General features: G+C 40.7%; 1 protein-coding gene and 1 long non-coding RNA gene across 2 annotated transcripts; both read left to right on the top strand.

Moving 5' to 3' along the window:
- The first annotated feature begins 3,361 nt into the window (after positions 1-3,361).
- On the top strand, positions 3,362-6,296 carry LOC141803348 (uncharacterized). The gene is made up of 3 exons (XR_012599553.1): positions 3,362-3,409; positions 5,960-6,095; positions 6,239-6,296. It is a non-coding gene; the product is annotated as an uncharacterized LOC141803348 (long non-coding RNA).
- A 300-nt stretch (positions 6,297-6,596) lies between these two features.
- Positions 6,597-16,752, top strand: LOC141803294 (chitin synthase chs-2-like). Its single transcript, XM_074687256.1, has 19 exons — positions 6,597-7,419; positions 7,542-7,722; positions 7,812-7,907; positions 8,103-8,264; positions 8,347-8,521; positions 8,601-8,702; positions 8,788-8,929; positions 9,017-9,217; positions 10,722-10,837; positions 10,922-11,090; positions 11,173-11,352; positions 11,440-11,718; positions 11,811-11,997; positions 12,078-12,109; positions 12,199-12,263; positions 13,700-13,810; positions 13,893-14,107; positions 14,218-14,311; positions 16,203-16,752. Exons 1-19 carry the CDS (start codon positions 6,597-6,599, stop codon positions 16,341-16,343), a joined length of 3,471 nt encoding a protein of 1,156 aa, XP_074543357.1. The 3' UTR covers positions 16,344-16,752.
- The last annotated feature ends 1,788 nt before the right edge of the window (positions 16,753-18,540 follow it).

The raw sequence follows: 18,540 nt of genomic DNA, 5'->3' as shown, positions 1-18,540 counted from the left end.
CTCAAAAACGTCCCTGAGGAGAGAAACATCTACGTCAGTTGTCTTCTTTCCCCACAACCTGATCTTGGACAGGCGGATGAAAATTGATTTTCAAAAATTTATACATGAAATGTGTGTTTGTTTTCTAAATAGGCAGCCGCTTTTGCTTCAAACCTAATGCTCACTGTGCTCGGGCTGTAGTAACAAATCAGATGCTGGATTTTGGTGTTTATTTATTTATTTTTTTAATCTGCTGTTGAATTTCAGGCTTTTGTAACAAGCGTCACCTTTCACCAAACCTTACCATGAAGAGTAAACATTCACATATTTTTCTTCTCAAACCCGCAGGCTTTGGAAGTGTGGGCTGAACAAATATGTAGATAAACATCTAATCTGTTCACTTTTCTGAAGTATCAGAACTTGGAACAGATCCTCTGCAGGTCTGAAGTCCCCATGATGTCACGCCATGTGACACCCTGATGAAAAACACCCACTGAATTACACCAAATAACCAGACAGCTACAGAAACGCAGCTGTAAAAAATAATAACCTGAGAGATTGTTTAACAAAACTAATTTGACTCCAAATCTTAATTTCCATTCCAAAAAGAGCCAACTAGTTCAGAAAACTATAAAAAAGTCACATCATTGGATATTCAAAGCCTTTATTCCTGATTCCTTCTTTTATTTGTTTCTGATGTGAAATTAGCTTTATTTGAAAAACCAAAGTTGCAAATGTCACGATGAAAACGTCTTCACTATCAATAAGAATCTTGTCAAATTTTGGAAATGCATTCATGCTCCTTGGTGGTTGATCCTTGATTGATCAAATGTCCTCTACAAGTATATATTTTTTTTAGCTCATCTGAAGATCCAGGATTCCCCCTAAAGACTGTTCCCAAAACTGACTGAGACCACCCTAATGTTTGCTGTTCAACAACCATGCTGCCCAGGGGTGAGGCCCTAAATTTTGGGGTTATTTTTTTTGTTTTATTTTGTTTTGGGGTGGATTTCTAAACTTACAGCCCTAGACGTCCTGCCAACCTCAGTTGAATGGCCAGAATATTCTTCTATCAAACACTTATGGTAAAATATCTTAACGAGATTCTCTTTTGGCATTTGCAAATCATCAAAGCTCATTTAAATCTGTCACCGATCAACTTTCAGAATTGTTTAGTAAAACAGAAAGTTGTTATAATTTAAAAGGATTTGAAATGTCAAAAAACCTGAGATTTAGAACCAAGTAACGGCACGTTACAGTAAAGCCCTCTGCACACCAAATGCCTACATTATTCTTTTTCAAACCTCCTCACTACAAGCTTTCACACAAGCAACGTTGTTTTACAGACCGAGGCCAATTTTTCCAAAGTTTCACTCATGAGGAGTACACATCCTACCAATCAAAAGGCTCGTTGATTGTGTTCGTGTCCTGACAGAAGACATATAAACTACATAGACAGCGAGACTGAAGACAATGTTTGGAGGGGAATAGCTGCTAAGATTGAATATGACACCTCAAAATTTTTTCGCAATTACGTGCTGTTTTTTTCACGCTACCGTTGCTGTCAAAAAAGACACCAAAAAAACAAAATCAAAGTATATCTTTAAAAATATTATCACTAGTCTTCTAAGAAATGTGGGGGATAAGTGTTGAGATAAAAACTGCATTTTTTTGTAGAAATAAGGGAAGTCACCATGGCAATCTTTTATGCTATGATAGGATCACCAGGGAGGGCTGATGAGCTGGGGTACAGATGGGTTGGGATGGGAGGCACTGGATCTTGGGGAGGGGACCTCTGTAGTCTCCGTAGTCTGGCCAGGTGCACTGGGGACTGGTACCAACTCGCGATGGGTGGTGGCCTGGGCTGGGCGCTCCCTCTTCGGGGGCGGGTGGCCCTCGAGCACAAAGGGCCCCGGGTCCTACCCCTGCCCGGCGTCTAGCGGGGCCTGTGGGCCTCAGTCCATGGCTCGGCAGTGTTAGGAGCCTGCCTCTTGCCTTCCCAGCCCCCCTCTCCTTGCCTCCTCCTAGGTTGGCGTGCTGCTGTCACCATGGTGGACTGTCTGGGCTCTGTGCTCTGTTGTAGCTGCTAGATGCCCGGGGATGAGGGCCCCCTCAGTGTGCGTTCTGATCCCCTGAGCAGCAGGGCCACATCTGCATGATCACACCTTGGCATGATCACCGAACCTACTCACTGTTTCTTTTCTGATATCACCTTGTTCTGGTCAAGCAGTAATCTTCAAACTTGGCAATATACGAGAAAAAAAAAAATCCAAAACACTAATAAAGAGTATCATTTTAAAAAAGGGGAGCCTCATACACAAATGGCTCCCCTTGGAAAAGTAAATGCGTTGTAGTAAATGGTAGTTGATTGGAAATATTATTTTGTGAGAGAAGGAGCAGACATAACAAGAGCCTTTTCTTTCTCTAGAATTTCTATTTTTTTTGTATCAAATATTTTATCTTTTAACAGAATGAAATAGAGTCAAATCAAAGCCAATCAAATGATTTATCCATGCTCCCAAGAGTATGTTACCAAATTTCTCTAATGCTTCCAGGAAAATAAATTCTTTCTCATCTGAGCGAGGAGGAAATTCAAGCTCCAAAACTGACTGTCTGATGCCATGTGGGCAGAGCCATCCCTCTCAGGATGATCCATTTGTACTCTAAGTTCCAAAAACTGGTTACATAATAGAAAAACTACTGTTTGTTTTATCTCAGCCATCAAACCATTAGCAAAATGGACGGACACACAGCGCACAGGATGGGTCTGATCCTGACTTTTGAGCGTAAATCTTTTCATTTGTGTCCTGAAGTGGATCCATTCATTATGTAATGATGGGTGGACACTGAGTCATGCTGCATCCAGATGTTTCTATATTTAAGACAGGACAGGCCTCTTGGTGTAATTAACACTATTATAGGTTGTTCTAATTATTCATGAACTCAGAGCAGCTTGTACGTACTCGCCCTTTTTTTTATCCTTTGACACGTACCCTGGCTTCAGGAATGCTGTTTCCACCTGACAAGTCTGTCCCTGTTTTTATACCAAGACTGAAACTCTGATCCCTCAGATATCGCAAAAAAACAAACAAACAGAAAAAAAGTCAGGAAATATTTTCACCAGACATAAAGATGAATTCCCTCCTCGTCCACAACAAGAAAGAAGCTAATAATTTTATACACATCTGACTTCTGGTTTGATTAATGTTTTACTCATCAATTCTGTAGAAACAAACTGTAAGAGGAACTCATATGAAAGGCTTTGCTCTGACTTCCTGTGAGGATCTGCATCAGAGGTGCCACAGTGGGAGTGGCCTCAGCCTCATCAGTGAGTCATGCAGGTGTGCAAACAGTTATAACAGATGTTTCCAAGAGAACACTTCCACTTGGAAGAAATCACAATGGAGGAGGAGAAGAGGGACATGCCAAAGTAGGTTTACACTCTGATTTTTTATCAGTTTTTTATATTATAACATAGATTAAAAAAAAAAAAAAAAAAAGCTGGTTTAAGAAATTATCTTGTGCTTGATCCAACAAAAGCGACTGGATTTGGTTGAGTTCTGGACTCATACTGGATTTTGCTTGGAATTGCCATGACTTGGATGGACAGAAACCCTAACAGACAAATAACGTAGTGTGAGGGTGCCTTCATTTTTATTTATCTTTGATTTTATTTGGGAAAATGATCAGAAAATGTGAAAATATGCTAAAAAAGTCAGCTTTAATTTTTATCACATTTCACCAAAACAAAACAGCTGTATGTGTATTCATAAAAGTATTTATCATTGGAAAGTTTTTATTGTAATTTTTAGTCAACATCCTATAAAGAAATGGAATGAATTATGGTGATATATTGTTTTGAAAAGTTTTTGATTTGTTTTTTGGTCATTTTGCAAAATATTTTATTTGTGAAACTTTTATCAGAGGTAGGATGAAACCAGACTCTTGATCTGGTCTGGATCTACAGAAGTTTTTGGAAAGTTTCCCAAGCTAACATTTGTTGTGGTTTGGCGCTGTATAAAAAAAGATTGATTTATTCAGACATCTGTTAACTTCTAAGCATACCTTTTATTTCACCCGACCTGTTTGTGGTTAAACAGAGGCGGCGGTGAGTTTGTAGAAGCACAGCTGTGAGATATTTGGCTCCAGGGCTTCCGAACGGCAGCTGTCAGAAGTTTGTACACTGTGTAAATCTTTGCCAGCTGAACGAGTCTGAGGAGACAGGAGGGACAAACCTGAATGGAAGAGTTAGTCTTGTTGTGTTCTCAATGCTTGGGCTGTTTAAGTTGAAAGTTAAACCTTGTATGTCCTGACCAGAGATGGCAAAAGTACCTGGAGTCCTTACTTGAGTAGAAGTAAAATACCTTTTTAAAAAATATGACTTGAGTAAAAGTAAAAAGTACAGGCTCTTAAATGTATCAGGAATCATTTATATGGAATCTACTTAAAGTTAAGTTGAAGTTAACACATCACACTTCTAAACCCTTAATTTTGGACCAGGATTAGCTTCTAAACTATGGTCCCTGAGGTCTGCTGATCATCTTCACCTCACTGTCCCAAAAACCCATCTAAAAACTTGAGGTGATCGAGCCTTTTTGGTGGCGGCTCCCAAATTGTGAAACGATCTGCCATTAGACATTAAAACATCCCCAACCCCAACTACTAATTTTGAGTTTTAAAACTCATTTTCACTTTTTGGCTTTTAGCTCAGCATAAGAGCTGTGTGATCTCTGTCCTTTTATTCTTTTAATGGTCCTAACGCTTGTGTTTTTATGGTTCTTATTTGTTTCTATATGTTATTTTAATTAATTTCATTTGTTCTATTGATGTTCTTTTTCGTTTTTTACTTTGCACACGGCAAAAAACGAAATCTTATTAAGTGTTTTTGTCTTATTTTAAGTAAAACTTGTCTTTTTACATTTTGCATGAGCAACATTCAAGTAGTCACTCCAGAAAACTCTTTTTTTCCAAGTTATTTAAAGACAAAAATGAGGTCTAAAATGCTTGTAACAAGTGAATAAAAATTCTATCAGTGGAACAACAAAAATTTGATTGAAAATTTGCCTAAACCTAGAATAATGTCTTAGAACAGGTAACTTTTCTCTTGTCCCATTGGCAGGGTTTCTTTTCACTTTTTAAAAGGAATTCAGACCTCTTTTTGTCTTCAAATAACTTAAAGTAAGACATTTTTCTGGACTAGTCAGGTGACTGTGGCTCTTATCAAGTTTAAAAAGGCATTTCCTACTGAAAAAAGGACAAAAACACTTGATAAGATTTCAGTTTTTTTCCGGTGAAGCACTTTGGGAAACTTAACTGTTCTTAAAATATGCTTTATAAATTTAGTTGATTGGATTGGATTTTCTTTTAACAGCACATCAGGCGATGATTGTTTCTCACTGTAGAGTTGTTGTGTTAAGTGCAATAACAGAGTATTTGTACTTTTGTTACTTGCTATCTTTGTTCCTGACTATCTTCGAAAAGCATTTTCTTACCGTTTCTGATCCCAATTTCTGTTTCTAAGCATCGCAGCTGCTCTATTTTATAAATAATTTCCATGGATGTGTTTTATTTTACTGCATCTTACTTTTTTGTTTGGATGATAGGTGTCAATTTTTTCTTACCTTAACAATTCAGGTTTGTTTTCAATAAGTCATTAGCTGTAAATGGTTAAAAACCTGTTGTAATGGGACGTGGCCACCCTTTACCGTTGGTAGCAAAATAAATGAATAAACTGACCGACCCTTGTTTGCAGGACTGTTGGTTTGATGACAGTAAATGAAATAAAGCATGCAGGCTCTTTAAGTTGCATATTTGCACATTTACAGCTTCCTATCGGTTAATCCTTTCATTATTTGCCACCTGTCTGTCTTTAAATATCTCATCCCGGCTTTAAAGTTTAATCATTGTATTTGTGCTTCTTGACTCTCACATCCGACACCCACCCTCCTTCTCAGACTCTTATTTTGCTTTCGTCTTACAGAAGGCCATGGGATACCTTCCAGGAGGTCCCGGTCGTTGACGATGAACACACACCATGGAAGATGATCAAACTGCTGAAGATAGTGACTCTGATTGTGATGGCTTTAGTCGTGTTTGGATTGGCGATTTGCAGCAAGGTTTGTTGTTCTTTTTACTTTTACTTACAGGTTTGATATCAGATGAGAGTGACAGTGCAGTCGTACAGCAGTCTGAAGGGTTGTTCATCCATTGCTCAAAGATATGAACAGGTTTATCTAACTGATAGCATATCTGTTTTTAGGCTTCTTTCCTCCTCCTCGTCACACTATCCAACGAAGGCACGAAATCCCTCCCAGACGACCAGAAACCAGTCGCTCTGCTCTGTATTGGCTGTGCTCTCATCACATCCAGTGTTCTCTTACTGCTGAAAAGCATCTGGAAAGCATGCTACAAGACGTCCAAACTACCAAAAAAAGCAACCCTTGCCCTGGTGAGAAGATTTTTATCATCATTTTTAACTGTTTATCTTTTGCGGGCACCAAACATGACTAGCAGGTTTCTGATCCCTTATCTTCACTGTCTCCTGTCCTGTCACGTTTCAGGTTCTCTTCATGGACTTGCTTGTTTCTGGCGGTGCAGCGATTCTCACAATTGTTGCGATGCCACACTTGGACATTGTCACCAATGTCACGATACTGAACAGCGTAGCCATCCTCACCGCCCTCTTGCAAGTGATCACCCAGTGCACGGCCAAAGAAAGGAACCGCTTCCTGATACCATCCATCACTGCTTTCATCCTCATCCTGCTGGGCAATGTCTTGTTCCTTTATATGTACATCATGAAGGACCCCACTGATACCAAGATGTTGATTTGGGTGGGCCTGGCTGTTGGTGGCTCCATCTTGGTTTCACTCAACTGGTGGGAAGGCTACTTCAAAGTGATCAGTGAGCACACCAAGTCCGACGGCCTCAAGAACGTGTGCAAAGATGTCGCAAAGTGCCGGAACGTGTTGCAGATCTTCTCCAGCCTGGTCAGGATTGCAGTGACGGCCGGTGTGGTGGGAGCCTACGTCCCCCTCGCCAAAATGGACTGGTCCATTGTGACCTCCATCCCGAGACGTGAGACGAGAATCATAGCCATCACCATCGGTGTCCAACTGATTTCCTCTGCGCTCTGCCACTGGTTTGCTTTGCTTGCTTGCAAGATGCACGCTCTGCGGCGCTGCTTCATCCTGCCTCTGTACCTGGCCTCTCTGGGCGTCATGGCTCTGTACGTCATCCCGGTCATCGTTTACTATCAGGACTACAGAGCCAACCTGAATTCAACTCTTGGCACCAACTTCTCAAACTACTGCAACGTTGTTGTGGATGGAAGAAGTGGAAACCTGACCGGCAGCGTGTTCCCACACCTGGTGTTGGACGTCACACACACTCTGTGCTTCCTGGACATGTCAAGGATAATGGACATAGGCTTTCTGACAGGTAATAAAACAAACCTGGGTTGAACTAAGTTGATTTTGCAAGAAGGGACATTTGCGTTTTAGATAAAGATCAAGGTGCCTTTGTGGGATCCTCATCTTGCGGGTTTGTAAATCTTCCCTCAGGGTCATCTGTGTCCTGGTGGCTCGGTTTGGTGTTGTCCACCCTTCATCTGTGGTACCTCAGCGTCTTTCGTATCCAGAGGACACAAGACCTGTTCAGCAGGCGGCTGTACGAAGGAACCTTCATCGAGCAGTCTCTTCTGCTCAACACTCGGTTTGACATCCAGACCAGAGGCAGAAGGAAGTAAGTGTGTGTGACGTAAAGTTAAAGTCAAAGGCGTGTTGTTGTGTTGATGCTGTTTGCCTCACGGTTGTAAATCTTGTCTTCTCCAGTCAATGGCGGTTTGATACGGCGATGGTGTATCTTTGCGCAACCATGTGGCACGAGACCTACGATGAGATGTTGAACATCATTATATCAATCTTCAGGTCAGTTGCACCATTCAATTGCAAAAAAGTTGCCCAACTTTGCTTTGTCTTTCAAAAGATCCTGTCAAGTTTCGCCTAACCCTAACTCTTACACATTGAGTTGGGGACAGTCTTTGCAGCAATCTGGTGAAATCCATTGTCAATGAGGAATGTTTGGAGTTGTTTGGTGCCTAATTATGTCTTCAAATGTTGCAGACTGGACAAGTACAGACCAAAGAACGAGAAGGAGCACAGAGATTTCACCTTCGAGGCTCATATCTACTTTGACGACGCGTTCCAACAAGTCGAGGGGAGTCAGGGCCGTCACCTCAATGAATATGCACAGACACTTGTACAAGTCCTTGCTGAAGTTTACAGGTAAAAATTTTTGACACATGATCTGTTTTTTGAAGCGTTGGAGGGTCTGATCTCACTGAAGCATGTTTTCCTCTGTCATCAGCATCTTCACAAGCATGGATGAGAAGTTCTTTGGTCAAAAGCAGCAAATCCCTGATCAGAAGCTCATACGGACACCATACGGTGGTCGCCTTGAGCTCACCATGCCTCACGGGAACAACATCTTCGTTCACTACAAAGACAAAGACCTCATCCGCCACAAGAAGAGATGGTCTCAGGTAGGGAGACAACTTCTCAAATGGCATAGAAGAGGCAGTATGATACTGGTTCCTTCTTAATCTATATTTTTTTCTTCAGATCATGTACCTGTATTTCCTCTTGGGCTGGAAATTGATGACCAAATACTACAAACGCTGGGAGAAAGGAGAGAAAGAGAAGGAACTGAAAGAAGAGGTCAAGGTAAGAGAAGCAAGAACGTTGTGGGGAACCTGGACATTGTCTGTTTTTTTTAATTAAATGTGCCACAAACTTCCTGCTCCCCCAGAGAGAGAAGCATAACACCTACCTCCTGGCTCTGGATGGAGACACAGACTTCCAGCCGGCGTCTGTGATGTTGCTCATCGATCGACTGAAAATGTACCCACACGTTGGAGCAGCCTGTGGCAGGATTCACCCCACTGGATCAGGTGTGAAAGCTGTACATTTCGATAGTAAGTACCCAGTCATGAAAAAACAGCTCGGACACTGACTGGATTGTTGGTTTTCCTCTGCAGGTCCTGCTGTGTGGTTCCAGAAGTTTGAGTACGCCATCAGTCACTGGCTGCAGAAGACGGCGGAGCACGTGATTGGCTGTGTGCTCTGCAGTCCTGGTTGCTTCAGTCTGTTCAGAGCCGAGGCGTTGATGGATGACAACGTCATGAAGAGATACGCCAGCAAGTCCATAGAAGCAAGCAACTACATTCAGTACGATCAAGGTAAAGGACGCTTGTGAAAGACACTCTGTTTCTGAGTATCGTTCCTATGACGCGTCAAAACCCGAAATTCTGTGTCGGTCAGATTTTTACCCTAAATCCCCCTTAATATCTAAATAACTATCCAAATACATGTATTATACCTCAAATTCATGGGAAAACAGATCCTGCTTTCCTTTTGGTGTCCATGATGCGAAAAAGGTGAGGATACCAAGAAAATTACAGAGCACAAGCACAGACAATCTACACTATGACTTGAGACAAAGTTGACGATGCTGATGACCACATAGCATTGCATAGCTGTGTCTTCATACATGTCAAAAACTCCTGGGAGCTTATGAAAAGAAGGGCATAACTTCAAAACCTTTTCTATTTTCTAACGTACATATATTTATTGGCATCCGAAAGTCAAAATGACGTAAATTGAGAACCACTAAAGTCGAGGACCTCTTGTGACCACATAATGCCTCAGTTTCTCTGACTATGTAAACACAAAAACTACCTAAGAAGAGTCGACGCTCTTCTTTTATGTCTCTCTTCCTGCTTTGGATCCAAAAAACAGGCAAAACATACTTTTTTGATTGCATTCATCTCTGGCGCTCCATCCTTCGATCCTCTCCATGGTCGTCTTTTTTTCTCGATTACGCCACTTTTTCCCTCTGAACTACGGTGACACATCCTCAGTTGGAGTGTGGGCTGCCTGAACTTTTCTGACTTTCAGTGTCTCGCTATGTCACTGTCATCTCACATCTTCTCCTCATATCCATGCTGAGCTCTCATCCAAAGAGCACACCGCTCTCACCCGCTGTAGTTTACGAGCAGGACTTTGATTGACAAGCTCCACCAGGCTCCTATAAATCTTCTCTTTGTGAATTCATTTGAATGTTGTAATGTCCTAGAATTTAAAGTTTTTATTTGGGGACCTTAAGCAGATATGATATTTAAATGTGATTAATTAGTGTAATTAATTACAAATCCTGTAATTAATAAGATTACTTTTTCAATCTACTGACAGCAGTAATTTTTGATTTAAAGTCTTTCAAAGCATTTTGAATCGCCTTGCTCCAGAAATAAACTCACTTTTCCTTTTGTAACTGTAAGTAATGAAATGCTTCACTCTGAGATAGGAATCTAACAGATGACTTTTTCTGATAATGCTACAACAACAAAAAAAAAAACAATCTCTCAAAGGCAGCTGTGCTGCACATTCCAGAAATGCCAGGATGTTAAAGCCAGAAGAGAGTTTTCAAAAAATGATGCTAGAGAAGTTTAGGCTGTGTTTGTTCAATGAAAACAACCCCTACACCTTAGCCTGATTTCTGTCGGCTAATGGCACAGGTGCAGCCTACCTTGACACATCATCTCAGATTTTTTTTTTTTTTACCAATATTTATATCAGTAAATATAGGTTATTGGCCATCAGAGTAATATTAATACCTGATATCAGTATTGGACAAAAATTTCATTTCGGTGCATCCTTAATAAAAACCCGCTCCACCCCCTGCAGGAGAGGACCGCTGGCTGTGTACGCTGCTGCTGAAGCAAGGATGGAGAGTGGAGTACAACTCGGCGTCTGACGCTTACACCAACGCACCTGAGGACTTCAAAGAGCTCTACAACCAGGTGAGTGATGAAGCTGAACAAAAAGTGACGCTCATAACAAACCAGAAATTACACTGAACATGCTAACACGGCGTCTAACCACAGCGTCGACGATGGGGACCGTCCACGTTGGCTAACATTGTGGATCTGCTGGGTGCCACTAACACCGTTTCCAAGAAGAACTCATCCATATCCAAACTCTTCATGTTGTACCAGCTGTTCAACATCACTTCAGCCATCCTGGCTCCCGCCACCATCTGCCTCATGATTGCAGGTTTGTGTTTGCTCTGCAGCCTTTCGTCAGAGTTTGTCAGCAGCTCATGTGACATTAATGCCTGTGTGTCTTCTTTATCCAGGAAGCTTGTCCTTCATGCTGACCCTGGATGCGGGCTGGGCCCTGGTTCTGGCGATTATCCCTCCTGCCATTTACCTGATTCTCTGCTTTAAACTCAAAGCCGACACTCAGATCACGATTGCAGCAATCTTGAGCGTCATATACTCGTTCCTCATGTTGGTTGTAACATTGTCCACTGTTGGTGAGTTGTAAAGCTTTCTGCAGACATTTGCAGTGACTGTTTTCAGCTGCTTCAAACCTGAAACTCTCCCTTCTTTTTCGCTCGTAGGCTCAATGATAAAGGATCAAACCATCCTGACGCCAAGCAGCATGTTTGTTGTTGCTATGGCCTTCATTTACGTCGTTACGGCCTTGATGCACCCTCAAGAAGTCCAGCTGGTGTTTTTTGGCTTTCTCTACATCCTCTGCATTCCGAGCGCCTACCTCCTGCTCACCATCTACTCCATGGTAAACATGAACAATGTGTCGTGGGGAACCCGGGAGGTAAAACCTCCTGCAGGAGCCGCCCAGCCTCAAGCCACCACACCACAAACAAAAACCAAGAAAGGTAGATGCAAGATTCAGAGCAAAAGCTGATCCTATTATCACATCACGCATGGTGTTAAACTTAACCCTTGTTTTTCTGGTGTTCCCTTGCAGCCAAGGGCACCTTCCAGCGGCTCTTCTCGTGGGCAAAATGTTGCAAGAAATCCCAGCAGTACTCTGAAGGCAGGCCGCTCAGCACCCAGGAGACTCTGATGCCAGAGCCCCAACCGTCTGAGCCACAGCCTTTAAACACTATCGTTGATGACACGGGAATACCGGGAATCCCAGAAGAACAAGAGAGGTAGGGTTTGAAAAGTGAAGCTTGAATTGAAATGTCAGCCTGACACAAAATGAAATGACTGTTTTCTCTGTGTGTTTCAGGCAAGTGGAGCCAGCTTTAATCCCTGCTCAATGTAAGCTTCACACGCTTTCCAAAAACACTCATTATCAGCAGTTCATCGCTCTTTCATGTCATCTTAACAACCATTTGTCCTTTCTTCAGGCTGGGTCACACAACTACAGGAAGCATCCACTGACATGAAGCTGCAGGAGGACTTTCTGGATAAGGTGTGTGTGTCTCTTTTCTTGTGACTCTGTAGTAAGCATGCCAGGCCTGTAGTTAGCGCTATAACTGCCTTGTCCAGAAGCGGTTTTTGGTAGATCTCCACTGAAGTAGAGTTGAGCAGATCATCTGGTGTATCGGGGAATACGAAGTTCAAAACTGGAACGGCAATGGTGGCACCAGCATTTCCAAAAAATTCCACCCTGAAGGTTGTTTTTAAAGTTTGCGTTTCATGTTGGCTAAAATACTGTTTCTGTGTAAACACGAGGCCAAAATGCAACAATACTTTTGCGTCTCACCCTAAAACCATTGTTGTGTAATCCACCCCTTAAGCTTTTCCGGTTTGCTTTCGTCTGTTTTATTGTATTTCCACCACTGAGGGTCTCTGGCACCAATATTTTTGGGGGTCACTGCTTGAGAAGTTTGGGAACCACTGGTCCAAAGGGGATCTTGTAAAAATATATTTAGTGGATGCCGCTTTGAGTTACACTGGGAAAAAAAACGGAAATCTTATCAAGTGTTTTTGTCTTATTTTGAAAATGCCTTTTTAGACTCAATATGACCCACATCCACCTGTCCAGTCTAGAAAAAAGGGTAACATTTTACTTAAGAGGTCCGCAAATTTCATCACACTTAGGGGCTGTTTGCACGACAACGGTTTTAGGGTGAAATGCAAAAGATTTGTTGCGTTTTGGCCTCGTGTTTACACAGAAACAGAGTGGGATTTTCTTAAATGCTACTGACACCGTTGCAGTGTAAACAGTAAGCCGGCGTTTTCAGTGTTAAAGCTGGTACAGCAAGGTCTTTCAATAAAATGTGCAACTGTTAGCTCTGCTACGCACGAGCGCAAACAAAAGGACAACAGTACCGTTGTTACGATCGTTGTTACGATCGTTGTTACGATCATTGTGGACAACCGTGTTATTCATGTACTGCTGAATCTGGTGACTGACTTTCAATAAAATGTGCAACTGTTAGCATTCACCATACTCCAGATGATCAGCTCAACTCTACTTCCCCCAAAAGGCTTCTGGACAAGACAGTTATAGCACCGACTACAGGCCTGGCATACTTACTACAGCGTTATCAGTCCATCACCTTTTCAGTGTAAACGCAGATTGTTTTCACTGCGTTTTAGCGTTTTCAGATTAAACGTTGTCGGGTAAACAAGGCCTTAGATAATAATCAGACAATGTTTTTTCTTATTTTTTAGAAATTAGCCAATAATTTAAAAATGTCCCCAAATGAGACATTTTTTTCTGGGTTGACCAGTTGGGTGTGGCTCATAGTAAGTAACACTTCAAAAAGTCCACCAAAGGAAATCTTAGTTTCCAAAGTTTGTCTGATCCATATTGAGACAGATAATGAGAGACTTCAAGCTGGTCCAACAAAATGTGCCTTTGCTGAATGATTAACTGAAGATGTGTTTGTTTCCCCGCAGGAAGAGGAGGAGTTTTGGATTGAACTGCAGAAGAAATACCTGGAGCCTCTACCTGACGATAAAGAGAAGAAGAAAAAGATGGAAAATGACCTCCGAGAGCTGAGAAACAAAGTAGGTGTTTGGTGAAACAGAAAATCCAGACACAAATCATCTCCCGGATTGACAGTAACCTGAGTCTCTTCTTTGCGCACAGATAAACTTTGCCTTCTTCATGCTGAATGCGCTCTGGCTGGCAGCAACGTTTACCCTCCAGATTTTTGGCAGCGCTGTCTTCATCAAGATTCCCAAGTTTGACTTCGATCTGGAGAACTCGGGAGAATACGCCCAAGTCGATCCCATCGGCTTCATGTTCATTCTGGGATTTGCCACGTCGATTGTGATCCAGTTCATTGCCATGCTGTACCACAGGTGATTGCGTGGAGTCAAAGCTCTTTCTCCTTGGCAGAAATCTGGGTCTGAAACACTTTCATGTTTCAGTGTCTTTGGAGGAATAACTTTCATGTTTTGTCTTCAAACAGAATCTACACTCTGGTCCATTACGTGGCTTTTATGGACACGGAGCCCAGACAACCAAAACCCGATATTGAGGAGCTGTACCTGCAGGGCAAAAAGGTAACGACAGCTGTTTTTTCATTTGTCTTCTAAGCTGTTTTTATGTTTGGTGCTCAGAAGTAAAGGTTGAAAAGCAATAATATTTCTATGACGAAAATTGATATTAAAGGGATATTTCCATATTTTTGATTGGGGTTGGGCTCTTGCATTCACTGAACTGAGGAACAGTTAAGAGCAGATATTTAAGTGTTGATAACTGTGCAGAATTACAGGATTTCACTTTTTCTTCCATTTCACATGTTTGTAAACAAAATTATTTATAAATACATGTTTAACTGTTACCAGCTGTCTTTTCAAACATGAGACGACTGGGTAAATGTCAAAATGCTAAATTATGGGTATAAAATAAGTACGGAAGTAAGAACTTTTGAAATATATCAAGCAGTTTCATGCATTAAAATACAAAGTTTAAAATATTTTACAAATTCAAAAGGTTACATAAAAAAAATAATGTCATCCACAGTTTTTGTACAGTTTTCACAATTATTCAATCTGTATTGCAAATTTGGTTTTCAGCAAAATTAACAAACTTTTAGCTTTTTTCTTTAAACAAATCGATTAACTGGCTTCAATGTGGTCAAAAACTACATGGATGATCCTCAGAAAAACAAATGATTCTTTTGTTGGTTTATGTAAGAAACAAAGAAAACAAAACAAAACAAAACAAAAACACCTTGCCTACAGTGAAGCATGGCGGTGTCTCAGGGATGCTCTGCGGCTCCTTTACTTTCTCTGACACTGAAAACTTGCAACTAGACAGATCCAGTGAAGTATCAGAGAATTCTAGGAGAAAATTTAACTTGTTTTGAAAAACTAAGACCTGAACCCTCATTTTGGTTTATGTGCACTGCAAAAAGAACTGGAAAATTTGAAGTGTTTTTGTCGTATTTTTAGTCAAAAGTGTCTTATCTTATTCAGTATGAACCACATCCAGCTGATCAGTCCAGAAACATGTCATGTCTTAGGTTATTTAAAAACAAAATTTAGGTCTAAATTGCATGCAACAAATAAAAAAACTTCCCAATGGAACTAGAAAAAATTGCTTCAAACTACGATTATGATTTACTACAAGTAACTTTTCTCTTGTTCCATTGGCAGATAATTTTTTACTTGTTCCAAGCAATTCATACCTAAATTTTGCCTTTAAATAACTTGAAATAAGACAATTTTCTGGGCTGGTCAGGTGAATGTGACTCATATTAAGTCTAAAAATACATTTCCTTTTGAAAATAAGACAAAAACACCTGAGAAGAAATCATTAAAAAAAAAAAAAAAAAAAAAAATCAGTAATCCTGTCCTTGCAGCACAGTCTCCTAATTGGGTCAACGGTTGCACCAAAATTGGCTGATATTAAAAAACACTGAAACATCCCTTTAAAGCTCCCAGCACACCAGACAAGTTATTTTAATGCAAATATTTAGCACGCTATTTATTTTTTCGAACCTACTGTCTTTCAATGCTAGTGTTTACACTAGCAACGTTCTTTCACATACCAAAACATTCAACAGTGATTGTGTTTGTGTCCCAGCTCCATGTTTCTTTGCGACAAAAGACATAAAAACTACAAAGATATCGTTTGGAGGAGAATAGCTGTAGTTTGAACATGACGCCTCTCAATTTTTCGCAATTTCACGTAAATATAAACAACAACATCCTTAAACTTTAGATTTGATTCCTGTCACACACACAAACATGGGTGTTACAACAGAAGCCAGCTTTACATAAGAGGCTCAGAACAGAAGAGGACAGTTAACTGTCCTTTAATTTTATGACTGAGGCCATCCCAACCCCACCTTCTGGCAGCACTTGAAAAGATGGTTTAGTCATCTGACAGAGGTGTTCCAGGTGTGGTGGCAAGTATGTGTGCTGATCTTTCTTTACCTCCACCCAGGAGGAAGCTTCATCAAACGACGACTCCGTGGCCCCGTCAGAGTATGAAGAGTGGTCTGAAGACGAGTTTGATGACAGTGATGATGAAGACTTCAACCCCCCATTATATTCCAGAAATTACAACGGAGGCACTATGGTGTAAACGCAGCCTCGAGCCAAACCAGAACTTTAGCACTTTGAAATGTTCACTGTATGTGAGACCTAGATTTATCAAGTTTTTATAATGTTGAATTTATTTATAGAGCCTTGAAGCGAACGTTTCCTGTCAAGAAGAAAATATGGAGAAGATAGTAAAGAAGTCAGAAAACATCAGGCCAGTGAATGTAATGTTTTAACTATTTATGAAGGATTTATGCACTGTAAATACTAATTTAACTTAGTTTTGCTTGTGTGTTCATGAAATATGTAATGTGAAGAGAAGTTAATGAAGTTTAGATGCAAATAAAGAAAATGTGAAGAGAAATGACACCGCCTGTCTCTGCTCCTGCTGACTAAACTGTCCTTTTGAAGCAAAGAAAGCCGGAGAAATCAGCTCTGTATGAACAATGATTGGGGGGGAAGTTGGATTTTTGCACTGTATGTCTGTCATATTTATCACAGTTATACAAAATTTTTCTTTTTCTATCTTGATTCTTTGTCTCCTTTGCAGAAAATGCAGGGGAATACAACAGAGAAAGTAAAAACTCTGCTGCAGACGTATTTTCATATTGAATAAGAAAGAAGCAGAAAAAGTTAGAAATTGTGTTTCTAAGCTGTGCACTTTTTGTTCATGTAATGCTCTGATATGAGGCGTTTGTTGAGGCTGATGTGTTTTGAGTTGATGAAGTTGTTGCTGCACTACAAAATTTGTTGCGATTTCTTTTGTGCAATACTCTGTTGAAAGAAAAGAAAAGATCATTGTTCTGCATTTAGCATAACATCAGATTGCACTATGTTTATCAATGTTTCAATGTACATGTACTGTGTTTGAAAATAAACTGATTAATCAGCATCTCAGCTCTGGGTCATGTCAGAGCATCTCTTTCCTTCTGCCTCTAAGCCCTGGATGAATCCTTCAGGCGGTCCAACCCGTCGGACTGGTTTTAGAAAGGTTATTGTGTATTATAGTAAGTTATGCGGTTAATTATAGAGCAACTGTGTCTCCATAATTTGAAACGCTTAATTACAAAGTTACGCTCAATCATTTTTAAACAACAACAACATAATACAGCAATTAATGAGCACAGGTGGAGCTCCTACGTCAGAGGACAACACCTAGAAAATGTGTTAAACAGCAGAGAATGTGGTTCATTTCATGACAATGAATTGTTAAATTAGTTTCGCCTCTGGTGCCGGTTATGTATCACAAGACCTTTACACAATAACTGAGTAAACGATCATCCCTTCAGCAGTTTTCAGGGTCAGTCTTTACTCAGGGGAACAATGCACGATGTCATAACACGATGATTCGTCCACAAAGCGATGGGTTTCCAATGGTTTTAAATTTTAACCATAACTTATTTACTGAAAGGGGCTGTGAGGAGTTTCTAAGTGGTCTTGAAAAAGTCTTCCTTCCAGAAACAATGGGGAAAGTAAGTATTGAACGCGTCAACTTTTTTCTCATCACATTTATTTCCAAAGCTGCAATTCAAACAAAATGTCTACCAGACATTAGTATTAACTCCACACATAAAAAGAAATCACAACGTTCAGGTCCATAAATAATGATTATGTGGAATTAAGTACGATAACACAGGAAAAAAGTATTCAACACACCATGGAAAGGCTGTATACTTTGGCAAGGAAATGCACCATACCACCTGAAATCTGTCAGTAATTATTACTAGAACTTCCAATTAGTGCAAACCAACATCAGCTGGGCTAGAGCAAATTGATGGTCCTATAAAAAAGGTGTTTTTTTCACCAAGCAGTTAAATACCACACATCTCATGATGGGTAAAGGCAAAGAGCTCTCTGAAGACATTCACAACCATGTTGCTCAGTATCAGAATGGAACTGGTTACAGACTTATATCAAAGCACCTGAATATTCCAGTCAGCACCGTTGGGGCCATTATTCACAAGTGGAAGAAGCACCACCTTACCATCAACAGGCCACGCACAGGAGCTCCTTGAAGATTTCTAACCAGGGAGTCAGAAAGATAGTCAGAAGAGTACTCAACGAGCCAAGAACCACCCAAAAAGTTCTCCAGAAAGACTTGGAGGCAGCAGGTACAATTGTTACAGAGAAAACAACAGGCAACGCACTCCACCGCCATGGCCTCTATGGATGCTCAGCCCCTTGTCTGGCCAAATGAAACCAAAACTGAACTTTTGGACTGTCATACTACAGACCATGTT

The sequence above is a fragment of the Halichoeres trimaculatus genome, unplaced genomic scaffold (genome assembly GCF_033239565.1).
Source record: "Halichoeres trimaculatus isolate MK-OKI-2021-1 unplaced genomic scaffold, fHalTri1.1 fHalTri1_scaffold_14, whole genome shotgun sequence".
In the NCBI taxonomy this organism is placed as follows: domain Eukaryota; kingdom Metazoa; phylum Chordata; class Actinopteri; order Labriformes; family Labridae; genus Halichoeres; species Halichoeres trimaculatus.
The sequence above is the reverse complement of the archived record's forward strand: the minus strand, read 5'-3'. Positions and strand labels throughout refer to the sequence as shown.